This window comes from Chiloscyllium plagiosum, unplaced genomic scaffold, assembly GCF_037043375.1.
Source record: "Chiloscyllium plagiosum isolate Xiang-an unplaced genomic scaffold, Cpla_swu_hap1 HiC_scaffold_21, whole genome shotgun sequence".
In the NCBI taxonomy this organism is placed as follows: Eukaryota; Metazoa; Chordata; class Chondrichthyes; order Orectolobiformes; family Hemiscylliidae; genus Chiloscyllium; species Chiloscyllium plagiosum.
The window spans coordinates 9,039,560-9,058,134 of record NW_028270159.1 but is presented as its reverse complement, the minus strand read 5'-3'; the positions used below and the strand labels follow the sequence as shown (position 1 = coordinate 9,058,134).

Sequence of the window (18,575 nt, the reverse complement as noted above, 5' to 3'; positions counted from 1 at the left end):
TCACCATAGCAAAAGGAGGAGGACATTCAGCGTCTCAAACCTGTTCTGCGACTCATTTAGATTATTACTGATTATCACAACCATCTTTACCCAACTTGGTTTCATGATCCATTAATTGTCTTTCCTTGTAAAAACACTTGTATGATAGCTAAAGTACAAAGACAGTATGTTCCTGTTAGGGTGAAGGGCAAGGCTGATAGGTGTAGGGAATTCTGGATGACGAGAGTAAGAAGGAAGCATATGTCAGGTATAGACAGCAGAGATCAAGTGAATCCCTAGAAGAGTATAAAGGCAGTAGGAGTATACTTAAGATGGAAATTAGGAGGGCAAAAAGTGGACATGAGATAGCTTTGGCAAATCAATGACCCCTTTCCCCTGTGAGAACATTCTGCACCTTCTCTGAGATATCCTTGATCCTGGCACCAGGGAAACAACACACCATTCTGCTTTTTCTCTGCTGGCCACAGAAACGTCTGTCTGTACCTTTGACTACAGAATCCCCTAACACAATTGATCTCTTGGAAGTCGACATACCCCTCGTTGCATTAGAGCCAGTCTCAATACCAGAAACTTGGCTGTTCATGCTACAGTCCCCTGAGAATCCATCACCCCCTACATTTTCCAAAACAGCATACCTGTTTGAAATGGGTATATCCACAAAAGACTCCTGCCATAGGTTCCTACCTCTCTTACCCTTCCTGGAGTTAACCCATCTATGTGATTGTACCTGAGACTTTCCCCCCCTTCTTATAACTGCCATCCATCACATACTGTTGGCTGTTGCAAATTCCTCATCGCTTCTATTTGTCATCTCCAAACAATCCACTCGATCTGATAAGATTTGCATCCAACAGCATTTATGGCAGATATAATCTGCAGGAACCCTTAAACTCTCTTTAAACTCCCACATCTGACAAGAAGTACATATCACTGCAAAAGCCATTTTTGCTCCTTCACAATCTACAGACCCAGAAAATAACACCGTCTTATTCCTCTACAAACACTGTCCCAGGTTAAATTAATAGCTATGGCTTATATTTTAATCAAGAGACTTATCTCCAAAAACATGTAATCAAGAAAGAACCCACTGTACTCACTAATACAGCCTTTCTCTTGGACAGACTTAAAACAACAATTAACTTATCTGATTCTGTGTTGTGAACTTTGCCCAACAGTTCCTCCAAGATTAGTTGTGAAATTCACTGTTTGCTAATTTTCCCAGAGGCACTCGGATGTCCAGTGACACATGAATTCAAAAACAGCAAAGGCAGTTTCCACATTGGAACCAACGATATAGGAAGGGAAAAGGTTGAGATTCTGAAGGGAGATTACAGAGAGTTAGGCAGAAATTTAAAAATGAGGTCCTCGAGAGTAGTAATATCTGGATTACTCCCAGTGCTACGAGCTAGTGAGGGCAGGAATAGGAGGATAGAGCAGATGAATGCATGGCTGAGGAGCTGGTGTATGGGATTCACATTTTTGGATCATTGGAATCTCTTTTGGGGTAGAAGTGACCTGTACAAGAAGGACGGATTGCACCTAAATTGGAAGGGGACTAATATACTGGCAGGGAGATTTGCTAGAGCTACTCGGGAGGATTTAAACTAGTAAGGTGGGGTGGGTAGGACCCAGGGAGATAGTGAGGAAAGAGATCAATCTGAGATTGGTACAGTTGAGAACAGAAGTGAGTCAAACAGTTAGGGCAGGCAAGGACAAGGTAGGACTAATAAATTAAACTGCATTAATTTCAATGCAAGAGGCCTAACAGGGAAGGCAGATGAACTCAGGGTATGGTTAGGAACATGGGACTGGGATATCATAGCAATTACAGAAACATGGCTCAGGGATGGGCAGGACTGGCAGCTTAATGTTCCAGGATATAAATGCTACAGGAAGAATAGAAAGGAAGGCAAGAAAGGAGGGGGGAGTGGCATTTTTGATAAGGGATAGCATTACAGCTGTGCTGAGGGAAGATATTCCCGGAAATACATCAGGGAAGTTATTTGGGTGGAACTGACAAATAAGAAAGGGATGATCACCTGATTGGGATTGTATTATAGACCCCCCAGTAGTCAGAGGGAAATTGAGAAACAAACTTGTAAGGAGATCTCAGCTATCTGTAAGAATAATAGCGTAGTTATGGTAGGGGATTTTAACTTTCTAAACATCGACTGGGACTGCCATAGTGTTAAGGATTTAGATGGAGAGGAATTTCTTAAGCGCGTACAAGACAATTTTCTGATTCAGTATGTGGATGTACCTACTAGAGAAGGTGCAAAACTTGACCTACTCTTAGGAAATAAGGCAAGGCAGGGGACTGAGTTGTCAGTGGGGGACCACTTTGGGACCAACGATCATAATTCTATTTGTTTTAAATTAGTGATGGAAGAGGATAGACCAGATCTAAAAGTTGAAGTTCTAAATTGGAGAAAGGCCAATTTTGACGTTTTTAGGCAAGAACTTTCAAAAGCTGATTGGAGGCAGATGTTCGCAGGAAAAGGGACGGCTGGAAGATGGGAAGCCTTCAGAAATGAGATAACAAGAATCCAGAGAAAGTATATTCCTGTCAGGGTGAAAAGGAAGGCTGGTGGGTATAGGGAATGCTGGATGACTAAAGAAATTGAGGGTTTGGTTAAGAAAAAGAAAGAAGTATATGTCAGATATAGACAGGATAGATCGAGTGAATCCTTAGAAGAGTATAAAGGAAGTAGGAGTATACTTAAGAGGGAAATCAGGAGGGCAAAACGGGGACATGAGATAGCGTTGGCAAATAGAATTAAGGAGAATCCAAAGGGTTTTTACAAATATATTAAGGACAAAAGGGTAACTAGGGAGAGAATAGGGCCCCTCAAAGACCAGCAAGGCGGCCTTTGTGTGGAGCTACAGAAAATGGGGGAGATATTAAATGAATATTTTGCATCAGTATTTACTCTGGAAAAGGATATGGAAGATATAGACTGTAGGGAAATAAATGGTGACATCTTGCAAAATGTCCAGATTACAGAGGAGGAAGTGCTGGATGCCTTGAAACTGTTAAAGGTGGATAAATCCCTAGGACCTGATCAGATATACCCGAGAACTCTATGGGAAGCTAGAGAAGTGATTGCTGGGCCTCTTGCTGAGATATTTGTATCATCGAAAGTCACAGGTGAGGTGCCGGAAGACTGGAGGTTGGCAAACGTGGTGCCACTGTTTAAGAAGGGTGGTAAAGACAAGCCAGGGAACTATAGACCGGTGAGCCTGACCTCAGTGGTGGACAGGTTGTTAGAGGGAATCCTGAGGGACAGGATGTACATGTATTTGGAAAGGCAAGGACTGATTAGGGATAGTCAACATGGCTTTGTGTGTGGGAAATCATGTCTCACAAACTTGATTGAGTTTTTTGAAGAAGTACCAAAGAGGATTGATGAGGGCTGAGCAGTAGATGTGATCTATATGGACTTCAGTAAGGCATTCGACAAGGATCCCCATGGGAGACTGATTAGCAAGGTTAGATCTCATGGAATACGGGGAGAACTAGCCATTTGGATACAGAACTGGCTCAAAGGTGGTGGTGGAGGGTTGTTTTTCAGACTGGAGGACTGTGACCAGTGGAGTGCCACAAGGATCAGTGCTGGGTCCTCTACTTTTTGTCATTTACATAAATGATTTGGATGCGAGCATAAGAGGTACAGTTAGTAAGTTTGCAGATGACGCCAAAATTGGAGGTGTAGTGGACAGCGAAGAGGGTTACCTCAGATTACAGCAGGATCTTGACCAGATGGGCCAATGGGCTGAGAAGTGGCAGATGGAGTTTAATTCAGATAAATTCAAGGTGCTGCATTTTGGGAAAGTAAATCTTAGCAGGACTTATACACTTAATGGTAAGGTCCTAGGGAGTGTTGCTGAACAACGAGACCTTGGAGGGCATGTTCATAGCTCCTTGAAAGTGGAGTCGCAGGTAGATAGGCTAGTGAAGAAGGCGTTTGGTATGCTTTCCTTTATTGGTCAGAGTATTGAGTACAGGAGTTGGGAGGTCATGTTGTGGCTGTACAGGACATTGGTTAGGCCACTGTTGGAATATTGCGTGCAATTCTGGTCTCCTTCCTATCGGAAAGATGTTGTGAAACTTGAAAGAGTTCAGAAAAGATTTACAAGGATGTTGCCAGGGTTGGAGGATTTGAGCTATAGGGAGAGGCTGAACAGGCTGTGGTTGTTTTCCCTGGAGCATCGGAGGTTGAGGGGTGACCTTATAGAGGTTTACAAAATTATGAGGGGCATGGATAGGGGAAATAGACAAAGTCTTTTCCCTGGGGTCAGGGAAAATGAGGGCCTAGGTTTAAGGTGAGGGGGCATCAGAACTGGCTCAAAGGTAAAAGACAGAGGGTGGTAAATAGACAAGGTCTTTTCCCCAGGGTGGGGGACTCCAAAACTAGAGGACATAGGTTTAAGATGAGGGGGAAAAGATTTAAAAGGGATCTAAGGGGCAACCTTTTCACACAGAGGGTGATATGTATATAGAATGAACTACCAGAGAAAGTGGTGGAGGCTGGTATAGTAACAACATTTAAAAGGCATCTGAATGAGTATATGAATAGGAAGGGTTTAGAGGGATATGGGCCAATGCCGGCAAATGGAACTTGATTAATTTGGGATATGTGGTTGGCATGGACGGGTTAGATCGAAAGGTCTGTTTCCGTGCTGTACATCTCTATGACTACAACCAGAGGACACAGATTAAAGGTGACTGGCAAAGGACACAAAGGGAGGTGAGGACACCTTATTAAATGGCAAGTTGTTATGGTCTAGAGTGCACTGCCTGACAAGGTGATGGTGGCAGATTTGAAATAACCTTCCGAAGGGAGTTGGGTGAATACACGTCGGGGCAAAATAAATGAGGCCTACGCAGATAGAGCAGGAGTGGGAGCAAGGAATCATTGGATAACTCTTTCCAGGAATCAATAGCCTCCACCTGTGCAATATTATTCAATGCCTCAATTCTGAAAGTTCCCTATTGTCTTATCGCTATCACATTGCTGTGTGTGTGGTTATGTGTATGTGGGTGTGGGTGTGCGTTTCTGTCTGTATGTGTATATGTCTGTGTGTTTATCTATATGGGATCTTGCCATCACAAATCAGCTCCTGCATTTCCTACATTACAACACTGCAGGACGTGTTTGACCGAAGATCTTAAAGTTCTTTGTGGTATCCCGTGAACATGAAAGGTGTTATGTAAATGCAAGTCTTTCTTTTTTGTACTGGAGAGCAAGGAAACATTTGCTTCTTTGTACTTTATGGTTTTCTTCTCTTTTGTTCAGGGCATACTCAGTGACCCGGACTTCGGAGCTGTACTGACCCAAATACACAAGGTATGTCTCACCACTTCCTCTGGCTGAATGTGTAGATTGGAGCCATCAGTCTCTGGAGTAGCAGAAGCATGTTCATTCAGGATTGTCTGCACTGAAGACCTTCTTCTGATAATATTAGAAGACCCTTCCTTGATGAGTAAGGTCCTGAGGGGAGCATTGCTAATGACACTTTACATTTCAGTGCATTTGTGCAATATTTTCTTTGTGAATTCTGTATCCAAAAGTAAATCTGACCCACAGCACTCTGACTCCCACCAGGATAGGAGGGTGGGAGGCAGGCCCTGAAACAAGCCTGAATGGGGATTGAACCCCTGTCTGTCAGCCCCAATGTGATCTATACCAGCCTTCTCCCTACTGAGCTAGTCCCACTGAGCCAGCAGACAGTTTTACCTGCATGTCGTAGCACAGAGCTCTGGACCATGATGGTAGAGGCTCCAATTTCTTTCCATCATGATTTACTGGGAATCTCTCCTGGTCTTAACACCAGCCAGCCACTGTCAAGAGTTGGAAGGATTTACAGGTTTATAATCCATTTATATACCAGTTTATAATCCGGTTTATATACCAATTTAGCCGGTATAAATGTCTGTCAAACCCTGGAGTGGGATTCAAAACCAGAGCTTCTGGCTCTGAGACAGGGACACTACCAACTGCACCAATCATGTAATTTATTGATGATGCATCATTTAAGTTTTGCTGTTACCAACACAATATTGAATTAACAAAGGCAGTGAGTAATTGAATGCTGTCTTGGAAGAGATGTTTAATATTGTCCTTGTCTACAGCCCTTGTGTTAAGGATGTTGTCAAATCAGACAGCTCGGATTGTCTGCCTGTTCTCTGTCACAGGGTTTTGAGATGAGGACGTTTGCAGGACCTGTATTTGCAAAGTTCCGGTCCATGCTGGGCATGAGCGAGAAGGAATACCAGCAGTCCCTCAGCTCTGAAGGATTCTACCTTCAGTTCATCAGCAACTCCAAGAGCAAGGCCAACTTCTTCCTGACGTGAGTGAGATTGGCACACATGGAGAATGGGGCAGTAATTTCCTGCAACTGTGACAGAATTGGTAACAAAAGACCCAGATCACTCCTGGAGCAGAGTGACACATCCCCCACTACAGTGACTCTCTCTCGCCTTGCGAAATGACTCCCTCCCTTTGCACAGTGACCTTCCTCCCTTTCTTAAAGCACAGATTTGATTCAGCTCAGGGAATCCCTTGTGGACTCAGACCTATAAGCCTTTCTTGGGTTTTCCCAGAGATCATATTCTTTGGAAGTCTGGAATTTAAAAAACACTTACAGACAGTTTAGTTTAATTTTAATTATCCCCTTCATTAGTAGCATCACTGTTACAACATAACGCTGATACCTATAAGTCAAGCTGACTGGATTCCATTAACCCAGGTGAGTAGAAATCGCTTTTCTTTCGAGAGCCCTGGCTGGCTATTCTGTTATACTATCACAAACAGACTAGTTTTATACACAAGGTTATGAAAACAGTACTATCACAAATGCAAACGTTAACGAAAGCACTGCATGTTCTAAACTAGACAGATAATAGCAAAGGATAATAATTCAGGAGAGAAGTTAATTGATACACCCAGACCACTCCTGGAGCAGAGTGACACTCCCCATGTACAGTGACTCTCTCTCCCCTCGCAAAATGACTCTCTCCCTGTGCACAGTGACCTGCCTCCCTTGTGTAATGATGCACACCCTTGCAAAGTTACTCCTTCCACAGGCAGAGAGACTGACCCCTCTCCCTCTCCCCACCTCTTGCTCCTCATGTCCTTGTCCACACCCTGGAACCTATCTGCCCCACACAAATAGGAGCCCAAAGGGAACAATAGGAACTGAGCTGCTGATCTCTGAGAGAATTTTCCTGAACTACCTTTAGCTAATCTGCTTTATTTGTCTTGAATTGACACACTTAGGAACGACAAGAGGATTTTCCTGAAAACTCAGGAGAAGCGAGAGATAAAGTTTCTGCTATCGAACCTGCGGTCCTACATTCAGCACATGGAGAAATACCCACACTCATTGCTTGTCAAGTTTCTGGGTAAGAGGAACATTATATTTTTCATGAAGGAGCTCCTCCCAGGGCCTGAGTTAAAGGCAGTGATTAAATTCCCTACAGTGTGGAAACAGGCCCTTTGGCCCAACAAGTCCACATTGACCCTCCAAAGAGTAACACAGCCAGACCCATTCCCCTACCCTATATTTATCCCTACCCTATATTTATCCCTGTCTAATGCACATAGCAATATGGGCAAGTTAGCATGGTCAATTCACCTGACCTGCAACTCTTTAGATTGTGGGAGGAAACTGGAGCACCCAGAGGAAACCCACGCAGACACGGGGAGAATGTGCAAACTCCACACAGACAGTTGCCTGAGGCTGGAATTGAACCTGGGTCCCTGGCGTTGTGAGGCAGCAGTGCTAACCACTGAGCCACTGTCTGTGTTTACTGCCACCCAGTGTGTAAACAAAAGACAATGGCCAGACAAGGTTCAGGTCAAAGTTTAGTCTGTACTGCTTTTCCTGACCATGAGAGGATAGTGGAACTGTTGTTGAGGTAAAAAACACAATCAAGTATTTCTGGTCACTGTCCAGTGAGTCTCATTGTAAAGTGTGTCTTTGTCAATCTTTCGTGGAATAGACGGCTCAGAAACAGGCCACTCATCCCATTTGCTACATCCCCACTGAGCGTCTCACAAGAAACCAAGAAATAGGAGTGGGAGGAGACCACTTGGTCATTGAGCCTGCGCTGCTATTCAGTGTGGTCATGGATGGTTTGAAGTTCCAATTCCCCTTTCCTCATTCCTCAATTTCATGGGACCAAAACTAATTCTGTCCTGACCTCAAAAACATCTCATGGCAGAGCATCCACAACACTTTGAGGTACAGATTTAGATTCCCAAACCTTTAAATGAGGAAATTTCTCTTTATCATTTATCCTAAGGCAACCCTCCCACCCTGCTTTAGAATTCCCTTACTCATGGAAACAATCTCATCTGTACTTAATACAAATTATTATTTATTACAAATAAATTGATTCTAATTGTAAGTAAACAATTATGAACAGTCAGCATATAACTCTGCAAGTTGAAGCCCTATTCCTCTCCATCCCCATTGTAAAGCCCCCTTCTGCACAGATAAACATACAGACAGGTTAAAAAAAAATCAACAAAAAGAGAAATTGCTGGAAAAGCTCAGCAGGTGAGAAGTTCTAAGGAAGGGTCACTCAACCTGATTTCATAGAATCCCTACCATGTGGAAGGAGGCCATTCGGCCCATCGGGTCCACACTGAACCTCCGAAGAGCATCCCACCCAGACCCTCTCCCTATAACTCTGCATTTCCCATGGCTAGTCCACCTATCCCCAGACACTATGGCAATTTAGCCTGACCAGTACACCTAACCTGCACATCTTAGAACCACGGGACAAAACCAGAGCAAACCTGGGCAGACAGTGAGAACATGCAAACTCCACACAGTCACCTGAGGCTGGAATCAAACCCAGGTCCCTAGTGCTATGAGGCATTAGTGCTAACCAGTGTGCCACCCCTGTCTCTCCACAGATGCTGCTAGACCTGGTGAGCTTTTCGAACAATTTCTGTTTTTGATTCTGATTTACAGCATCCACAGTTCTTTCAGTTAAAAAACACATGGGTGCGATGGGTGGAGGGGAAGACTGGGAAGCAGTTCTATGATCCCTGTTGAGGAAGGTGGTCCTTTTGTCTTGTCATAACGTGCTGTTCCTTCATTCTCCTTCTCCAGTTACCTTTCCTTGCCTACAGGGTGGCTGCTTCATATTTAGAAAGGTTTTGTCTTATTGGCTAAAAGCCACAGCTTACATCGACTGCTGAGAAATAAAAATACCGGCTGTCATTAGGCTTAAGGTAGTTCTTGTTGCAGTGAGAAAAGACAATACAAGGATGCAGAAGTGTTGCTGCAGTTACAAAAACCCTGGTTAGACCCCCACTTGGAACACTAGGAGAAAGTGAGGACCTGCAGACACTGGAGATCAGAGTCAAAAAGTGTGGCACTGGAAACATACAGCCAGTCAGGCGGCATCTGAGGAGCAGGAGAATCAACATGGAATGTCTGATGAAGAGTTTATGCTCAAAACATTGACTCTCCTGCTCCTTGGATGCTGCCTGACCGGCTGTGCTTTTCCAGCGCCACACTTTTGACCCCCCCTTGGAATACAGTGAGCAGATCTGGGCACCACAGCTTAGGAAGGGTATGGTGGCCTTGGACGGTGTACAGTGTAGGTTTACAAGAACGATACCTGAACTCCAGGGGTGAAGGTATGAGGTGAGTTTGTATAAATTAGCCATGATTGGAGGAGCCAGTGTTGTACTGGGGTGTACAAAGTTAAAAATCACACATCACCAGGCTATAGTCCAACAGGTTTAATTGGAAGCACTAGCTTTCGGAGTGATCTGTAAGCTAATGTTTCCAAATAAACCTGTTGGACTATAACCTGGTGTTGTGTGATTTTTAACTATGTAAATTAGGTCTGTTTTCATGTGGAATTTAGGAAGTTAAGGGGCAAACCGATTGAAGTCTTCAAGATATTAACAGAAAAGGCAGGGTAGATAAAGTACTTCCATTGGCTTGGGATTCTTCCCTCGAATCACCCATCCTCTTGAAGTATCTTGCATTCTCCAGAATTGAAGAATGAATCCCCTGGACACTGGTCAGGAGGGATAAAGAAATAATGGGAGTGTTTAAAAAAACAGTGTTTTCTAATTGTTTTCTTCAAATTATAGAGGTTTATAAAATTATGAGGGGCATGGACAGGATATATATACAAAGTCTTTTCACTGGGTTGGGGGAGTCCAGAACTAGAGGGCATAGGTTTAGGGTGAGAGGGGAAAGATATAAAAGAGACCTAAGGGGCAACCTTTTCACTCAGAGTGTGGTACATGTATGGATGAGCTACCAGAGGATGTGGTGGAGTCTGGGACAATTACAACATTTAAAAGGCATCTGGATGGGTATATGAATAGGAAGGGTTTGGATGGATATGGGCTGGGTACTGGCGGGTGGGACTAGATTGGGTTGGAATATCTGGTCAGCTTGGACGAGTTGGACCGAAGGGTTTGTTTCCATACTGTACATCTCTATGACTCTATGACTAAATGATTGTGTGTATTAGTTACAAATCTGTTGGAGTTGGGGTATCTTTTTGGACAAAGGGATTTGATTCAGCTGGATGATCAGAGGCAGAGATGAAATCTCCAATAATATATCCAATCAGTGTTGGTAATCCTGCTCTCTGCCTTCCCACTTTTGAGGCGCTGTTTGTAACTTATCTGATTGATAAAACTTTTCGTCAACTGGCCAGACGCCTCTTTATGCAGCTCACAATCAGCATTTATCTGACCATTAACACTTCCATGAAACATCTCACGGATGTTTTTACACTGACGAAGGTGCTACATAAATGCAGATGGTTGTTGTACGTTCCCTGATCATCTCGATTTAGTTATTCTGCAGCAGCAGATTGGAGAAGATTGTTATTGTAACTGGTCCACCAGGGAAGAGTTGTCATCATTTGCAGTGCACTGGGCGAGGGGTAGATTTATTTACTCGTTTCCTGATTAGTGCCACAGGAGACCTGTTATTATGTATTTTTTAAAAGATACCCAGCACCCCTGGGGCATTATGTTGTTCCACATCCCATTATCGGGAGGGTCTAAATGATGCTTCATTTATGAGGTTATTTGAAACTTTAAAGCCAGGAAGTGCCTGATAATTGTTCCCTAGTAGCCATTATCCTACACATATTAAATAATAATATGGCCACACAATGTGTCAATGTCAGTAAACAGGCCTGTAACGTCCCCCTGAGAATTATAAACATTTGCTACACTGTCACTCACAGTGATGCTGAGCTGTCTTCTCTCGAGCTGCATCTTCTCGCTTAGTACTCAAACTGAGGGTACTGCAGCAGTTCAGCTGGCTTTGGAGGACCAGTATCCATTCTAACCATTCCCCGTGGCTGATCGTAGTCAGACCATGTCAGCAGATCACCACAGCAAGGTCCCAGAGGAGTGTGACAGTATTTACAGGAGGTCCTCAGGGAGAGAATATCGGTATTTACTGGGAATTCTCAGGGAGTGTGTCAGTATTTACAGGGAGTCCCGGAGGGGGGGGGGGGGGGGGGGGGAGTGTGTCAGTATTTACAGGGAGTCCTCAGGGAGAGAATATCGGTATTTACTGGGAATTCTCAGGGAGTGTGTCAGTATTTACAGGGAGTCCCCGGCGGGGGGCGGGGGGAGTGTGTCAGTATTTACAGGGAGTCCCTGGGGGGAGTGTGTCAGTATTTAAAGGGAGTCCTCGGGGGGGAGTGTGTCAGTATTTACAGAGGGTCCCTGGGGGAGTGTGTCAGTATTTAAAGGGATTCCCCAGGGGGGAGTGTGTCAGTATTTAAAGGGAGTCCCCGGGGGGAGTGTGTCAGTATTTACAGGGGGTCCCCGGGGAGTGTGTCAGTATTTACAGGGAGTCCCTGTGGAGGGGGAGTGTGTCAGTATTTACAGGGGGTTTCCGGGGAGTGTGTCAGTATTTACAGGGGGTTTCCGGGGAGTGTGTCAGTATTTACAGGGGGTTTCCGGGGAGTGTGTCAGTATTTACAGGGAGTGCCCGTGGGAGTGTGTCAGTATTTACTGGGGGTCCCCGGGGAGTGTGTCAGTATTTACGGGGAGTCCTCAGGGAGAGAATATCGGTATTTACTGGAAATTCCCAGGGAGTGTGTCAGTATTTACAGGGAGTCCCTGGGGGGAGTGTGTCAGTATTTACAGGGAGTCCCTGTGGGCGGGAGTGTATCAGTATTTACAGGGAGTCCCGGGGGGAGTGTGTCAGTATTTACAGGGAGTCCCTGTGGGGGGGAGTGTGTCAGTATTTACAGGGAGTCCCTGTGGGGGGGGGATTGTGTCAGTATTTACAGGGAGTCCCCGGGGGGAGTGTGTCAGTATTTACAGGGGGTCCCCGGGGAGTGTGTCAGTATTTACAGGGAGTCCCCGGGGGGGGAGTGTGTCAGTATTTACAGGGAGTCCCTGTGGGGGGGGGATTGTGTCAGTATTTACAGGGAGTCCCCGGGGGGAGTGTGTCAGTATTTACAGGAAGTCCCTTGGGGGAGCGTGTCAGTATTTACAGGGAGTCCCTGTGGGGGGGGGAGTGTGTCAGTATTTAAAGGGGGTCCCTGGGGGAGTGTGTCAGTATTTAAAGGGATTCCCCAGGGGGGAGTTTGTCAGTATTTACAGGGTGTCCCCGGGGGAGTGTGTCAGTATTTACAGGGAGTCCCCGGGGGGAGTGTGTCAGTATTTACAGATGTCCCTGGGGGGAGTGTGTCAGTATTTACAGGGAGTCCCCGGGGGGGAGTGTGTCAGTATTTACAGGGAGTCCCCGGGGGGGGAGTGTGTTAGTATTTACAGAGGGTCCCCGGGGGAGTGTGTCAGTATTTACAGGGAGTCCCCGGGGGAGTGTGTCAGTATTTACAGGGAGTCCCCGGGGACTGTGTCAGTATTTACAGGGAGTCCCTGGGGGGGAGTGTGTCAGTATTTACAGGGAGTCCCTGTGGGGGGGAGTGTATCAGTATTTACAGGGAGTCCCCGAGGGGAGTGTGTCAGTATTTACAGGGAGTCCCCGTGGGAGTGTGTCAGTATTTACTGGGGGTCCCCGGGGAGTGTGTCAGTATTTACGGGGAGTCCTCAGGGAGAGAATATCGGTATTTACTGGGAATTCCCAGGGAGTGTGTCAGTATTTACAGGGAGTCCCTGGGGGGAGTGTGTCAGTATTTACAGGGAGTCCCTGTGGGGGGGGGAATGTGTCAGTATTTACAGAGGGTCCCCGGGGGAGTGTGTCAGTATTTACAGGGAGTCCCTGTGGGGGGGAGTGTATCAGTATTTACAGAGGGTCCCCGGGGGAGTGTGTCAGTATTTACAGGGAGTCCCCGGGGGGAGTGTGTCAGCATTTACAGAGGGTCCCCGGGGGAGCGTGTCAGTATTTACAGGGAGTCCCCGGGGGGGAGTGTGTCAGTATTTATAGGGGGTCCCCGGGGGGGGAGTGTGTCAGTATTTAAAGGGAGTCCCCGGGGGGGGAGTGTGTCAGTATTTACAGGGGGTCCCCGGGGAGTGTGTCAGTATTTACAGGGAGTCCCCGGGGGGGAGTGTGTCAGTATTTACAGGGAGTCCCCGGGGGGGGGGGAGTGTGTCAGTATTTACAGGGGGTCCCCGGGGAGTGTGTCAGTATTTACAGGGAGTCCCCGGGGGGGAGTGTGTCAGTATTTACAGGGTGTCCCCGGGGGGGAGTGTGTCAGTATTTACAGGGTGTCCCCGGGGGGGGAGTGTGTCAGTATTTAAAGGGAGTCCCCGGGGGGGAGTGTGTCAGTATTTACAGGGAGTCCCTGGGGGGCGGGGGGAGTGTGTCAGTATTTACAGGGACTCCCTGTGGGGGGGGAGTGTGTCAGTATTTACAGGGGGTCCCCGGGGGAGTGTGTCAGTATTTACAGGGAGTCCCCGGGGGGGAGTGTGTCAGTATTTACAGGGAGTCCCTGGGGGGCGGGGGGAGTGTGTCAGTATTTACAGGGACTCCCTGTGGGGGGGGAGTGTGTCAGTATTTACAGGGAGTCCCCGGGGGGGAGTGTGTCAGTATTTACAGGGAGTCCCCGGGGGAGTGTGTCAGTATTTACAGGGAGTCCCCGGGGGAGTGTGTCAGTATTTACAGGGACTCCCTGTGGGGGGGGGGGAGTGTGTCAGTATTTACAGGGACTCCCTGTGGGGGGGGAGTGTGTCAGTATTTACAGGGACTCCCTGTGGGGGGGAGTGTGTCAGTATTTACAGAGGGTCCCCGAGGGAGTGTGTCAGTATTTACAGGGAGTACCTGGGGGAGTGTGTTAGTATTTACAGAGGGTCCCCGGGGGAGTGTGTCAGTATTTACAGGGACTCCCTGTGGGGGGGAGTGTGTCAGTATTTACAGGGACTCCCTGTGGGGGGGGAGTGTTTCAGTATTTAAAGGGAGTCCCTGAGGGGGAAGTGTGTCAGTATTTACAGGGAGTCCCCGGGGGGGAGTGTGTCAGTATTTACAGGGGGGTCCCCGGGGGGGAGTGTGTCAGTATTTACAGGGGGTCCCCGGGGAGTGTGTCAGTATTTACAGGGAGTCCCCGGGGGGGAGTGTGTCAGTATTTACAGGGAGTCCCCGGGGGGGAGTGTGTCAGTATTTACAGGGAGTCCCCGGGGCGGGAGTGTGTCAGTATTTACAGGGAGTCCCCGGGGGGGAGTGTGTCAGTATTTACAGGGGGTCACCGGGGAGTGTGTCAGTATTTACAGGGAGTCCCCGGGGGGGGAGTGTGTCAGTATTTACAGGGGGTCCCCGGGGGGGAGTGTGTCAGTATTTACAGGGGGTCCCAGGGGAGTGTGTCAATATTTACAGGGGGTCCCCGGGGGGGGTGGGGGGGGGAGTGTGTCAGTATTTACAGGGAGTCCCCGGGGGGGGGGGAGTGTGTCAGTATTTAAAGGGAGTCCCCGGGGGGGAGTGTGTCAGTATTTACAGGGTGTCCCCGGGGGAGTGTGTCAGTATTTACAGGGAGTCCCCGGGGGAGTGTGTCAGTATTTACAGGGAGTCCCGGGGGGAGTGTGTCAGTATTTAAAGGGTGTCCCCGGGGGGGAGTGTCAGTATTTACAGGGAGTCCCCGGGGGGGAGTGTGTCAGTATTTACAGAGAGTCCCCGGGGGAGTGTGTCAGTATTTACATGGGGTCCCCGGGGGGGAGTGTCAGTATTTACAGGGAGTCCCCGGGGGGGAGTGTGTCAGTATTTACAGAGAGTCCCCGGGGGAGTGTGTCAGTATTTACATGGGGTCCCCGGGGGAGTGTGTCAGTATTTACAGGGAGTCCCCGGGGGGGAGTGTGTCAGTATTTACAGGGAGTCCCCGGGGGGGGAGTGTGTCAGTATTTAAAGGGAGTCCCCGGGGGAGTGTGTCAGTATTTACAGGGTGTCCCCGGGGGGGAGTGTGTCAGTATTTACAGAGAGTCCCCGGGGGAGTGTGTCAGTATTTACAGGGTGTCCCCGGGGGAGAGTGTGTCAGTATTTACAGGGATTCCCCAGGGGGGAGTGTGTCAGTATTTACAGGGAGTCCCCGGGGGGGAGTGTGTCAGTATTTACAGGGAGTCCCCGGGGGGGGAGTGTGTCAGTATTTACAGGGGGTCCCCGGGGAGTGTGTCAGTATTTACAGGGAGTCCCCGGGGGGGAGTGTGTCAGTATTTACAGGGTGTCCCCGGGGGGGAGTGTGTCAGTATTTACAGGGTGTCCCCGGGGGGGGAGTGTGTCAGTATTTAAAGGGAGTCCCTGGGGGGCGGGGGGAGTGTGTCAGTATTTACAGGGACTCCCTGTGGGGGGGGAGTGTGTCAGTATTTACAGGGGGTCCCCGGGGGAGTGTGTCAGTATTTACAGGGAGTCCCCGGGGGGGAGTGTGTCAGTATTTACAGGGAGTCCCTGGGGGGCGGGGGGAGTGTGTCAGTATTTACAGGGACTCCCTGTGGGGGGGGAGTGTGTCAGTATTTACAGGGGGTCCCCGGGGGAGTGTGTCAGTATTTACAGGGAGTCCCTGGGGTGCGGGGGGAGTGTGTCAGTATTTACAGGGACTCCCTGTGGGGGGGGAGTGTGTCAGTATTTACAGGGGGTCCCCGGGGGAGTGTGTCAGTATTTACAGGGAGTCCCCGGGGGGGAGTGTGTCAGTATTTACAGGGAGTCCCTGGGGGGCGGGGGGAGTGTGTCAGTATTTACAGGGACTCCCTGTGGGGGGGGAGTGTGTCAGTATTTACAGGGAGTCCCCGGGGGAGTGTGTCAGTACTTACATGAGTCCCCGGGGGGGGAGTGTGTCAGTATTTACAGGGAGTCCCCGGGGGGGAGTGTGTCAGTATTTACAGGGAGTCCCCGGGGGAGTGTGTCAGTATTTAAAGGGAGTCCCCGGGGGAGTGTGTCAGTATTTAAAGGGAGTCCCCGGGGGAGTGTGTCAGTATTTACAGGGACTCCCTGTGGGGGGGGGGGGAGTGTGTCAGTATTTACAGGGACTCCCTGTGGGGGGGGAGTGTGTCAGTATTTACAGGGACTCCCTGTGGGGGGGGAGTGTGTCAGTATTTACAGAGGGTCCCCGAGGGAGTGTGTCAGTATTTACAGGGAGTACCTGGGGGAGTGTGTTAGTATTTACAGAGGGTCCCCGGGGGAGTGTGTCAGTATTTACAGGGACTCCCTGTGGGGGGGAGTGTGTCAGTATTTACAGGGACTCCCTGTGGGGGGGGAGTGTTTCAGTATTTAAAGGGAGTCCCTGAGGGGGAAGTGTGTCAGTATTTACAGGGAGTCCCCGGGGGGGAGTGTGTCAGTATTTACAGGGGGGTCCCCGGGGGGGAGTGTGTCAGTATTTACAGGGGGTCCCCGGGGAGTGTGTCAGTATTTACAGGGAGTCCCCGGGGGGGAGTGTGTCAGTATTTACAGGGAGTCCCCGGGGGGGAGTGTGTCAGTATTTACAGGGAGTCCCCGGGGGGGGAGTGTGTCAGTATTTACAGGGGGTCCCCGGGGAGTGTGTCAGTATTTACAGGGAGTCCCCGGGGGGGGAGTGTGTCAGTATTTACAGGGGGTCCCTGGGGGGGAGTGTGTCAGTATTTACAGGGTGTCCCCGGGGGGGAGTGTGTCAGTATTTACAGGGGGTCACCGGGGAGTGTGTCAGTATTTACAGGGAGTCCCCGGGGGGGGAGTGTGTCAGTATTTACAGGGGGTCCCCGGGGGGGAGTGTGTCAGTATTTACAGGGGGTCCCAGGGGAGTGTGTCAATATTTACAGGGGGTCCCCGGGGGGGGTGGGGGGGGGAGTGTGTCAGTATTTACAGGGAGTCCCCGGGGGGGGGGGAGTGTGTCAGTATTTAAAGGGAGTCCCCGGGGGGGAGTGTGTCAGTATTTACAGGGTGTCCCCGGGGGAGTGTGTCAGTATTTACAGGGAGTCCCCGGGGGAGTGTGTCAGTATTTACAGGGAGTCCCGGGGGGAGTGTGTCAGTATTTAAAGGGTGTCCCCGGGGGGGAGTGTCAGTATTTACAGGGAGTCCCCGGGGGGGAGTGTGTCAGTATTTACAGAGAGTCCCCGGGGGAGTGTGTCAGTATTTACATGGGGTCCCCGGGGGGGAGTGTCAGTATTTACAGGGAGTCCCCGGGGGGGAGTGTGTCAGTATTTACAGAGAGTCCCCGGGGGAGTGTGTCAGTATTTACATGGGGTCCCCGGGGGAGTGTGTCAGTATTTACAGGGAGTCCCCGGGGGGGAGTGTGTCAGTATTTACAGGGAGTCCCCGGGGGGGAGTGTGTCAGTATTTAAAGGGAGTCCCCGGGGGAGTGTGTCAGTATTTACAGGGTGTCCCCGGGGGGGAGTGTGTCAGTATTTACAGAGAGTCCCCGGGGGAGTGTGTCAGTATTTACAGGGTGTCCCCGGGGGAGAGTGTGTCAGTATTTACAGGGATTCCCCAGGGGGGAGTGTGTCAGTATTTACAGGGAGTCCCCGGGGGGGAGTGTGTCAGTATTTACAGGGAGTCCCCGGGGGGGAGTGTGTCAGTATTTACAGGGAGTCCCCGGGGGGGAGTGTGTCAGTATTTACAGGGAGTCCCCGGGGGAGTGTGTCAGTATTTACAGGGAGTCCCCGGGGGAGTGTGTCAGTATTTACAGGGAGTCCCCGGGGGGGAGTGTGTCAGTATTTACAGGGAGTCCCCGGGGGGGAGTGTGTCAGTATTTACAGGGAGTCCCCGGGGGGGGAGTGTGTCAGTATTTACAGGGAGTCCCGGGGGGGAGTGTGTCAGTATTTACAGGGAGTCCCCGGGGGGGGAGTGTGTCAGTATTTACAGGGAGTCCCCGGGGGGGAGTGTGTCAGTATTTACAGGGTGTCCCCGGGGGGGAGTGTGTCAGTATTTACAGGGAGTCCCCGGGGGGGGAGTGTGTCAGTATTTACAGGGAGTCCCCGGGGGGGAGTGTGTCAGTATTTACAGGGAGTCCCCGGGGGGGGAGTGTGTCAGTATTTACAGGGAGTCCCCGGGGGGGAGTGTGTCAGTATTTACAGGGAGTCCCCGGGGGAGTGTGTCAGTATTTACAGGGTGTCCCCGGGGGGGGGGGAGTGTGTCAGTATTTACAGGGTGTCCCCGGGGGGGAGTGTGTCAGTATTTACAGGGAGTCCCTGGGGGGAGTGTGTCAG

The 18,575-nt window shown here is 49.3% G+C and overlaps 1 protein-coding gene across 3 annotated transcripts in view; it reads left to right on the top strand.

Annotated features, from left to right (window-relative positions):
- Positions 1–18,575, top strand: part of pip5kl1 (phosphatidylinositol-4-phosphate 5-kinase-like 1) — a 102,085-nt gene that overhangs the window by 54,109 nt on the left and 29,401 nt on the right. For all 3 annotated transcript variants that reach the window (XM_087998228.1, XM_087998227.1, XM_043720540.2), the window contains exons 3-5: positions 5,298–5,348; positions 6,197–6,351; positions 7,281–7,405. In XM_087998228.1, the coding sequence (XP_087854354.1) occupies positions 5,298–5,348; positions 6,197–6,351; positions 7,281–7,405 (331 nt within the window). The remainder of the gene's footprint in view (positions 1–5,297; positions 5,349–6,196; positions 6,352–7,280; positions 7,406–18,575) is intronic.